Genomic DNA, 11370 nt, shown 5'->3' on the forward strand with positions numbered 1-11370 from the left:
AGTTCGGGAATGGGTACTTCACTATCCGTCGGGTAAGGTACCCGTTGCCATCCCTAGTAGAAATGCCAAGGTGCTTTCCTATTTTCTCACATATTTGAATTGGTGTTGTGTTTTATTCGGTCCAACATACTATTTAGTTAGATCGTTTTTTCGTAATGAATTTTTATAGTTCGAATAATACTCTCAATCATTGGAGGGTCGTTTACTATTTATACCATTTGATAAGCTTCCCAATATACATTCAATAAACTTATCCCTACTACCGGAATCTTCCTTCTCCAAAACAAAAGAGTAAGTCTTCGTCAGCATTTGCTTCCTTCCACTACTGTTCCCTCCAAAAAATGTGAGGGCCGACGAATCTTTCGTACTTTGGGACGGATCTATTAAGGGCTCAGGTGGGCTGAAGTCCACCCATAATTTTTTTTTACAATTAAAATGTGGCATTACCCCCTAATTTTTTTTTTAAAAAAAATCAATAGAATTTACTATTTTGTTTATTTATTTATTAATAAATGGTAAAACTTACCTTTATTTACCCGTTTTATTCAAAATTTTCTTGTTTTTTATTTTAACCCACCTTAAATTAATTTTAAGCCCACCCCATCACCGAATCCTGAGTCCATCCCTATTCGTACTACCATCAACATTTCCAAGGCTTTCAGCTCCACCACCCTTTCCGTCGTCACAATTCTTAGAATACCAAGAATCAAGTATTTTAATTAACGAGCTATCTTCCTTATTTAGACTATTACCTGACTTCTCCGACGATTCCACTAAAGATAAAGATGTTGTTTCTTCCTAGGAATCATCCGAAATAAATTCTTCTGCTGCCAAGTTGTCGCAATCATTAGTTGTCTGATAGTCTTTGGCGGCTATAGGACCGAGCTCCTCCCATTGAGAATCGAGATCATTACCATCCTTCCTTAATGAATCAGATAATTTACCGTTTGTATTTCTTTTATTTAAAGGATAAATAATATTGGATTCGACTTTTAATCCCGGCATTATCTACAACAATGTCACCAGATTTTGATAATTGAGTTTTTGAAAATCCAGTGGATATCCAAATCGATGAATGAAAAATTTACTGAATTGAGCCCATTTGGAATCTGTTTGGGTATCGATTCACGATCTCATCAGCGACCTTCTGACAATATGCTATAACATCGTTTCTGGATTTTTCCAAGGGCTTTGGATTGTCTGACTCTAATTCCTTCGGCGGGCTCATGAACATCAAACTCAGCCCATTTGAACTGAAAGTGTTATGAGAAAGTGATAGTATCGGTGCTAGCAATAGAGACTAGGGTTTGACTATTGTTAACAACTTATGATAAACGATTCGATAGTAATCCTGTGAGGGATTAATATCTGTTTCTATTCTTCACAAATTCTTCGAACTCTTGAAACGGTTTCAAGTGCGAAAGTGTTAGTCGGATTTGAAGTTTTGAACAATGGAAGATGAATGATAGAACGTAAAGAACACAGAGAGTTGTTTATGGATGTTCGGAGCAAACCCTCCTATGTCACCCTTCTTCCACAGCCGGAAGGATATCCACTAAATACTCTTAATCGAATATAACTCACTGATATAGCTAACTTTTTGTTGAACAAAACAACATTTGTTCAACTTACAGCACTGAAATTTTCTTACAGAAAAGATAGTATATAATTACAATGTATTCACAGTTAGATGGTAAGTGAGATATTTGATTTCGGAAAATTTCTTGAATAGAAAATGAGTGAAGCTACTGTTCGACCGTTGTCTTCCATATATATTTGAAATACAACAACGGTCGAATCCTCCTTTTGGACACGTGTCCTCATTCAATATATCAGTGCTAGAGTCAGTTCTCCAAAACATAAACCAGTCTGTGAACTTTTTGAAGAAACCGGGCTCAGAAACCTTCCCATCCTTAGCTTCTCCATTGTCGGACAAAGAAGATGAAGCAGGGACTAGCCGAGCAGCAATATCCTGATTCACTGATCTAACATTTGTCTCCTCAGCGGTTGAATTCGCACTATTTCCTTCAAGACTATTGCCTAACTTCTTTAAAACCTGCAGTTCAGACTGACAATTGCTTTCCACTTTCATATCTAATTTATTATCACCTTCTTCTTTAGTTGGTTCAACCTCTTTCTGTTCTATGTTTTCCTTCATTGGTGCATCAGTAGAAATAGACAATTTGTTATCTTTACCATTCCCTTTCGTGGATACAGAAAGATTTAAATCATCAGAGTTACTCAACCAAGGCCCTTCAGCAGGTTCACACAATTTTTGAGGAATACGCACAAAAAAACAGCCATCACTACCAGAAAGCTTTATGTCTGGCAATGACAAAAGAAACCTAGAAAACTTCTTATAACCATACAAGTCCTTGTCTAAGGGAACCTCAGTTTTACTCAATTCTTCCCGAAGTTCGATAATGTGTATTCCCTTGGGATAGCCACGTAATATCCGAGGAACCTGCTTTGAAACAGCTTTCGGTACTGGAAGGAGATTCTGCTTTTGACAAGAATCTGACAATTCTTCTGATTGTGTGGAAGGTGAAGGTGAAGATGATTGTTGATGAACTGCAAATGGATCTTCAAGAGGAGGGAACTTATAGTATCCATACCAAGAACCATATGAACCATCCGGGGGTTGATTGAAGTATTTTCCAGTAAGATTATCGCCTTTAACAATGGAATTCCAATTCCACATAATACTTGCTGCACTGCAAAGAACACCAGGAGAATTTTCTGGGCTAGCTAAGAGGATATTGTAATTGTTCATTCTTAACCTATGTAAAGTGTTGGCAAAATCTCTATCGCCGGAAATTAAGAAAATATGTGATGGAGGAGGGTTTTGAGAAATCCAATACATTAGATCTGCAAGAAGAGACCTATCTGCACTGTTCTTTCCTCCTGAAATTGATGAAATTTCATTAAGAAGACTGAATTATTACAGTAACCCAAGACTGAAAAAAGAGCATGCAGTTAGTTACCGTGAGGAATGTGGGTGAGGTTAATTCCAGTAGCAGAAAGTGCTTCCTGATTAGTCCTCGAAAGCTGCATCATATCACCAAAAGCGGTAATCTGAATCGGTCCATTGATTCCACTGGCCCTAACTGCGGAGGTAATGTTTTGAGCGATCTTGAAGTTGTTCCCGCCGGCGGAAGGCGAGCAGTTCTCGAAGTCCCACCATACTGAAACCCTGACATTTCTGCTCTCTTCTTCGTGCCGTCGAAAAGCCACGGAATTTGAGGAAGAGGAAGAGAATTTATTTGAAAATTTATATAATTGTAATTAATTATAATTTTTATATTTGAAAAATAATATAATCAAAATAATTTGAATATATATTATTCACATTATTTTAAAATTCAAAATCCAAAATTCAAACAAATTAAATTATCGTCTGATCACGTTTATCATACTGTAAATATAAGATATTTTGTTTGAAAAATCAAAAAAATAAATAAATATTGAAAATACAATTTTAAACTAAAAAGAGACTAAAATTGATAATAATAATAATAATAATAATAAAAAATTAAAATTATTTTAAATTATATTAAAATTTAAATTTTAATTTCAATTTCAATTCTTAATCTTAAATAATGTAATTAACTTAAAAATTTAAATTTAATCTCAAATTACAATTTTAATTTCAATTGGAGGAACTTATAAACACAATCTAATATTATTTAAAATAGAATATTTTCCCAATAACTGTATTTATTTTTTATAATTAAAATTTCAACTATTTCAATAATATATTTAAATTTATAAAATAAATAATTTAAAATACACTCTTTTTATTATGTTATTTTTAAATATTTAATATATATATATATATATATTTTAATTCTTTTAAATGTTTGGAGAATTAGCATATTCAAGAGATCTCCATCAAGAGATAGAAGGTGTCTAGACGCTTTTTTTTCTTTTGGATTGAAGCCATTGTAACGGTCATTCGTTTTATTTGTCCCACCATCATATTCGATCCAAACTGCATTCGACACAACTGAAATCCGATGTGATTATCATTGATTTCTTGAAATTCAGGGCTCTGCATGTGTTTCAACAAATTCGACATCTATTATAATCCGGTCTGTTATATATAGGGACGAATCTATGTAGGGGCTCGGGTGGGTGGAAGCCCACAAATTTTTTTTTTTTTTATTTTTTACGGTAGAAATATGACATTACCTTTAATTTATTTAAAAAAATAATATAATTCATTGTTTTTTTTATCTAATTATTAAAAAAATGATAAAAATTTATTTTTTTCAAAAAAAAATTCGTTATTATTTTAAGCCCACCAATTCGAAATCATGTGTCCGTCCATATCCCGTTGTTATTCGAATAGTTGAATAAACCCATATGGTTATTCGGGCAGGGCGGGACACTTACGAATGAGATTCCATGGTCACCACTGTTGAGAACTCGGGTATGATCCCAAAAACAAAGGAAGTGGAGATCATGGTCGAGCCATTTGTTGACGAGTTCTTGAACCTGATTTGGGTTGGGTAATTAAAAAAAGCAGAGACTAATGGTATACCGTTGGGTCTGAGCTTGGTTACACCGTCGAGAGTTAAGTTTGCTGTTTGGAAGTCATTGAAGGTGATGGGTTGTGCGTGGGTGGTTGATATGTGGAATACAAGTGCAGAGACTAATGGAAGAAGATGAATACAAGTTGTGGACAGACAGGCCGCCCGAACAACCTTGAAAATTGAGGAGTCTGTCAAACAAATAAAATGTGTTATTATTTTCTTATATCGAATATATATATATATAAACAATTATGCTTAATTTTTAAAGGGTCTAGATTGAGAATTGCGATTAATTTGGATATATATATATATATATGAAAACAATTAAATGTTTGAGTCGGATTAAAGGTTGACCTGTACAAAAACTTAAAATAATTAAAAATAAAATTAAAAATACTATTACAGTTTACCATAAACATTTTTTTTCACAAATTTTTATATTATTAATCGTACAAATACACCGGTTATATTTAAACTAATAGTAGTAGTTTATTTAATTAAATAATGTTATATTTTTTAAGAGTATTAGAGAACTTCAAACCTTATTAAGGATTTTAAGTTTTTATAAAAGTATTCAAAAAATCTAAGATTGATTGCATTCTGTGAATGCCTAATTGAGTGAATATATATGTGCATATAATGTTAAATTTATATATATAATAACATATATTTTAAAATATTAAATATATATTTATTAAAAAAAATAAAAAATAACCTATTGAAAAGAGTGTATTTTAAATTATTTGTTTTATAAATTTAAATATATTATTGAAATACTTGAAATTTAAAATATAAATATATTAAATTTATAAAATGTTCGTTTACAATATGCATTGAAATATTATATGATATTGTTTACGCATTGTAATACCAATATATTAAATTTATAAGATGTTCGATTACAATATGCAAAGTAATATAATTTTTAATTTTTTAATATTGTAAATGTATTGTATATAATATCAAAATATTAAATTTATAAAATGTTAATTAGATTTAGATATGCAAAGTTGACTGGATGGTATCTGTTAATTTTGTAATAGTGTTTTAAATGTATTTTAAATACTTTAAATTTGTACAAGACGTATAATTAATCCATTATATTTTAATGACATAAATTATAATATCTCAAAAAAATATTGTATGAAAATTATATAATCTAAAAACAAATATAAACTTACCAAATTTATAAGTTGATATATAATTTAAACTAATTTTATTTCCTTAATTAAACTATTAGAAAATTATTTATGAAAATTATTTTTTAATTATATATATATATATATATATATATATATATTATCCCTATTCATCTAATATCATGTATTAATGATTTTTACGTAAAATTATACCTGTTTTTTTTTTCTGTTGAGTTTCTTTTATGTTTTTTATTACTTTATGTAAATTCATGTCATATTTATAAAATATGAATATTGTAGATTTATTTTAAAACATATATTTAAATAAAAAAAATTAAATGAAATGATTTATTTTTCATCACGATTTAAATATATATTTATTGTAGATTCAAAAAATCAAGGAAATTTTGACTTTTTTTATTAAATAAAATAATAAAAAAAAACTTATATATTTTTTACAATTATAGAAAGTATTAAGAAAATAAAAAATTATTAATAAAATAATTAGATTGTTAATTGCTTTACAAGTAATCAAGTCAAACTAATTTCCTTTTATATATAACCTGTTTTAATAAACTGTTTATTTAAACAAAATAACTACATAACTCCAATTTGTGTGTAATAATAAACCATTAAATAAATAATAGGTACATATCTCTATAATTATGACCAAATTCAATATTTTAAGTGTTATTAGAAAAAATAAATCTTTTAAGAAAATATTTAAAAACGAGTTAGGTTAAGAATATTGATATATATTATTTATATTGATCTAATATTATATGTTATTTATGTATTTGAAAAAGTGTGCCGAACACAAATTTTGGAATAATATAAATTATTATATTCGATTCGATTTAGTGTAAGTAGATTCCAAAATTTAAGGAAGTTTTAACTATTTATTTATTGAAGAAAATAATAAATAAATAAAATTTGATTTTCACAATTATGGAAATAAAATTATTAGATTGTTAACTAATTGATTCTAATGTAACAAAGTCAAAACTATTTCCCTTTTATATATAACATTATTCAATAAAGAAAAAAACAAGAAAACTACATTTAATTTGTTGTTTGAGGGAAGAACACATCAAGGTTTTAACTATTTTTTATTTTGATCTTCATATATGTGTATTTTTTCCTCTTAAATCAATTCAATATTTTTGCAGATGGGACGAGCTAAGTTGAATATGCATCTCATAAGTGGCGAGAAGTCTAGATTAACAACTTTTCAAAAAAGGAAGAAGGGTTTGATAAAGAAAGCATACGAGCTTCAAACTCTTTGCTCAGTCGATGTTTGTTTGATCATCTACCACCCGGAAACATGTGAATCCCTCTCGAAGCATCCTGAAATATGGCCTTCCGACAGCGAAAAGGTGGGAAGAATGATCGAGTCTTATAATAGACAACCGATTGACGATCAAAAGAGGAGGACCAATGACTTGTTGTTTTACTTCGAGGATCGCAACAAGAAAGTTGAGGATGCACTTGTGAAGTTGAGAAAGAAGAACAACGAGATTCTATATCCGACTTGGGGAGAAAGGTACGCCAATTATAGCGAGGATGAATTGAGGAATATAGCTAGTGTCTTGCAAACCAAGTTTGATGAAGTTAGGGTTAAGGTTAACATGATGAAGAATATAGATGAAAATAATGATCTCCAACTTGGATTTCTACCGCAAGACCAATCTTCTCCCTACCTTATAAATGAAGCCATGTTAGGGTTTTTCCGCGATTCCTTGAACTCCATGAACTACATGACTCCACAACCAATGATGCTATCGAACAACAACAACAACAATGACTATTATGGCCAAAGTTTTTGTAACCAAACCGATAACTTTTCTCCCACTTATTCCTATACAAATCCTCAGACAATACCTTATCCCATGGTTAGTCCCGATGTTTATTGCTCTCCTTTAGGGTACCCTGGTCCAACAATGCCACAAACGTTGGAGACAAGTTTTATGCCATGTGGGTCTTTTCAAGGTTATAATATGGAATTTGCACCTCCCATTAATAACAACGGGTATAGTAATGTCATGAATGGTTTTTATTATGGGAGTAGTAGCAATGGATCAAGATTTCAAAACTGAAGAGGCCAGGTATAAAATCAATTAGTTAGTCTATTGTTAATTTTCATCATGATTTTGGGATGAATTGAATAGTTTATTGGTTTCTAATTCGAATTAAAGCTATTTAGTTTTTGTTTTCAATTGTTACTTTCATTTTTTTTTTATTTTTTTTTTTTGTATGTTTCGTTGTCTCAACGACATCTTACTTACGTTTATTAGTTTAATTTGTATTATTTTGCAAGTTGAATTTGTATTATTGTGAGTATTTTGTTTATCTTATCGTAACGATTTCATAAGAAACAAAGAAAAATAAATTAAATCATACTCATAAATATTGTATTTGTATTGTCACTATGATTAATAAAATCTTCCCATTATACAAAAATATATATATTTCAGCCCATACAACTATTAAAGTAATTAGAAGTGTACTTAATTAGAGTGATTTGATTATTTTTTTTAAGAAATGAAGAAATTTAATTAATTCTAGAATGTTTAATATATTAATATGTATTAATTATATAGGAAATAAATTATATAAATTACTTTTGTTTGACTTGTAGTATAAAAGTAAATGTATATGGTATATATTTTATAATTTTGTGTTTTATATATGGTATAATAATAAGATAAGAATAAAAATATATTTTTTATCCTATTTAAATTAGTGATATAATTTAAATTATATATATATATATATATATATATATTATTCTTTCAATTATATCCGCTAATATTATATATCATATATTTCAATTTAATATATAAAATTTCATTAGAATATATATTTACGTTATTTTATTTATTGAATATAAATTTATTTGATTATTTATTGTGTATAAATAAAATAAATTATTTTTAAAATAATAAATATATATTAGAATAAAATATAATAAGTTGAAGATTTGTTTTTGTATGGGTTAATTTTAAACATTATTTTTGTAATTTAAAAAAAAATGGTTTAGTGATATTTATTTCACAAAAATAATTTTTTCATAATAAATAGTAATAATTATAAATTATAGTACTATAATAAATTATATAATTTTTAATTACTAATCAATATTGTAAAAAAAATTGGAAAAATATATTGTAGTAATTTGACCATTAAAATCCACGTGACACAAATTTACTTAAACCAGAGTTTTTTTATATATAAAGTTTTCTTAAAGCAACTGTCTCACTTTTCAGTGAGTAAGTTTGTTTGTAACACCTTCAACGAATTAGGATTAAACAAATTATTTTTATTAAAAAATTATTAATATATAATTAACACAGATGATAAAATATTATCTAATATAAATTAATATTTGAATAAAATATTTAATAAAAAAATGTTGAGCTCCAAATCTGAATATTTTCAAGCAACTAAATCCAATATATTATAAAGGTTGAGTGATTTTTTAATAAATTAAAATGTGATTCTATTATACTTAATAAATACTCTTCATCAGAAGTACATATATCCAACAAATTAAAATCACTCAAAATCAAACAACAAAAAGTAAAGAAACCCAAAAATCAAACAGTACTGGTTCATCATCATCTTCTTCTTTTAAGATTTCTGGAACTTGATCTCTTCGTTAATGGTTTCTTCATCCTTGTTCTTCTTCTTCTCTAGTGGAATTTCGGACTCTTCCACCACAACTACCTTCTTCACTTGTTCATCATTTAGATTTTCTTCATTTTCTATTTCTGCATTTAATATCTCCTCTTTCCCCTGTTCAAATATCATAATCATATCAAATCAATTCTTCAACTGTTCTCAGATCTACGTAAATTTGTTAAATTGAGATAGATCTAACTCTAACTGTGATCGAATCGATGCTTGAATATGTTGAGAGAATACCCACAAGTAAAAAAACTCGAATTATTACCTCTTTTTCCTTGAACAGATTACTGAGAGATCGAGATTTGTCTCCTTGTTCATCGACATCTATTTCAGCCTTTGATTCACCTCCGGCTTCAATCACTTCTTTCACGTCTCCGGCGCCGGCAGTTGCTTCCTTCTTCGGAGATGTTGGTTCCGGGAGAGGAGCAGCGGCGCCATCGTCGTCTTTGGGTTCTCTGAGTTTCGTGGCACAAGCTCCCATTCTGATATATTTTTCTCTCTCAAGGTTAGGTTAGTGGATCCAATTTGAAGCTGCCCGGATGTATGAATGAAGAGAGAAAAAGAAGAAGACTCGAGAGTTATAGAGAGCAAAATCAACAAAGATTCCTTTGTTTTTTCTTCCTTACAACTCACAACTAAGTTCAATTATATTTTAGTAAAATAAAATTAATAGTTTAATTCTGAAGAATAATTATTAAGAGATAAATGTTTACTAGTTCAATTTTTAGAAATCATGATGTGAGGATATTCTAACTTCCTATATATATATATATTTTGTTGTGAATTTCATGATTTTGGTTGAGATAACTTTAATTTATTTAAAAATATTGATGGTTAATTATTTCAAGGATGTGAGTTTTTTTTTATAAAAATACTTAAATGTATATAAATATATAATAATAAAATAATTTTTAAAAAAATAGATAATATTTTAATTAATAAATTAAATGATATAATTAATAAGTGAGTGAATAAATAATATTTGATTGTAATAAAAAAACAAAAAAAAACTCAAATTAACTTTTATGTCATTTTTTTAAACTTGCATGATTTCCGTACGATACAAACGGACAAATTTATAAAAAAAACAAAATTTCTATATTAAAATAATTTAATCACACTGTATATTGTATTAACGGTTTTCATATTGTGTATATATTCTTTCACATCTCCATTTTTATTAATATTTTGTGAAGTTATCTAATCTCAAATTTATTATAATTTTTTTTTATAGATTTTTTTTTAAAATACAACTAAAATAAAATAATACAAATATGGTTATTTATTCAAAAATTTAGTTTTTTAGTTTTATTAATTTAATTAAAAAAAATTAACGTGAATTATCACACTATCTTAAATTAGCGAAAATAATATTTGAGAAAAATATGTTTTTATTTTTTTTTTCTCTTTTGTACATAATTATTTCTGCTTCATTATATCCTCTCAAAAATTTCGAAAAGAGTTTATTATACATTAAAAGTCAAAATATTAATTAAAATATATGTGAAATGTCTATTAAAAAATAATATTGAACCATCTTTTTTATAACACCATAAAACTCTTGTTTCAAAACTATATATATATATATATATATATATATATATATATATATATATATATATATATATATATATATATATATATATATATATATATATATATATATATAAAATTTTATTTTGGTTAAACAATATCTTTAATTATTATTTTTATTAAAACAAAATTAATTTTATAATATTTTGTATAAAAATATATATATTTATAATAATATTATAAATTAAATTAATAAATATTTATCAATTATTTAAAACATATCAAAATATAGAGTTAAATATATTTTCTATTATTTATATATATAATATATTTATTATATTTGTGTATTATATATATATAAATAATTAAAATATTAATATTATTCATTAAAATACAATTTTATTTATAATTTTCTTATAAAATATCTTATTAGGTTTTGTTATAGAAAAAAAAATTAATAATAAAAAAAATCTAAA

General features: G+C 27.0%; 2 protein-coding genes across 2 annotated transcripts; one reads left to right on the plus strand and one right to left on the minus strand.

Moving 5' to 3' along the window:
• The first annotated feature begins 6843 nt into the window (after positions 1-6843).
• On the plus strand, positions 6844-7770 carry LOC124937685 (agamous-like MADS-box protein AGL82). Its single transcript, XM_047477991.1, has one exon. It carries the CDS (start codon positions 6844-6846, stop codon positions 7768-7770), a length of 927 nt encoding a protein of 308 aa, XP_047333947.1.
• Positions 7771-9169: 1399 nt separating this feature from the next.
• LOC124929253 lies at positions 9170-9942 on the minus strand. The gene is made up of 2 exons (XM_047469565.1): positions 9627-9942; positions 9170-9469 (listed from the first exon to the last, which is right to left on the minus strand). Exons 1-2 carry the CDS (start codon positions 9840-9842, stop codon positions 9305-9307), a joined length of 381 nt encoding a protein of 126 aa, XP_047325521.1. The 5' UTR covers positions 9843-9942; the 3' UTR covers positions 9170-9304.
• Positions 9943-11370: the final 1428 nt, after the last annotated feature.

Source organism: Impatiens glandulifera, chromosome 1 (genome assembly GCF_907164915.1).
Source record: "Impatiens glandulifera chromosome 1, dImpGla2.1, whole genome shotgun sequence".
NCBI classification, from domain to species: Eukaryota; Viridiplantae; Streptophyta; class Magnoliopsida; order Ericales; family Balsaminaceae; genus Impatiens; species Impatiens glandulifera.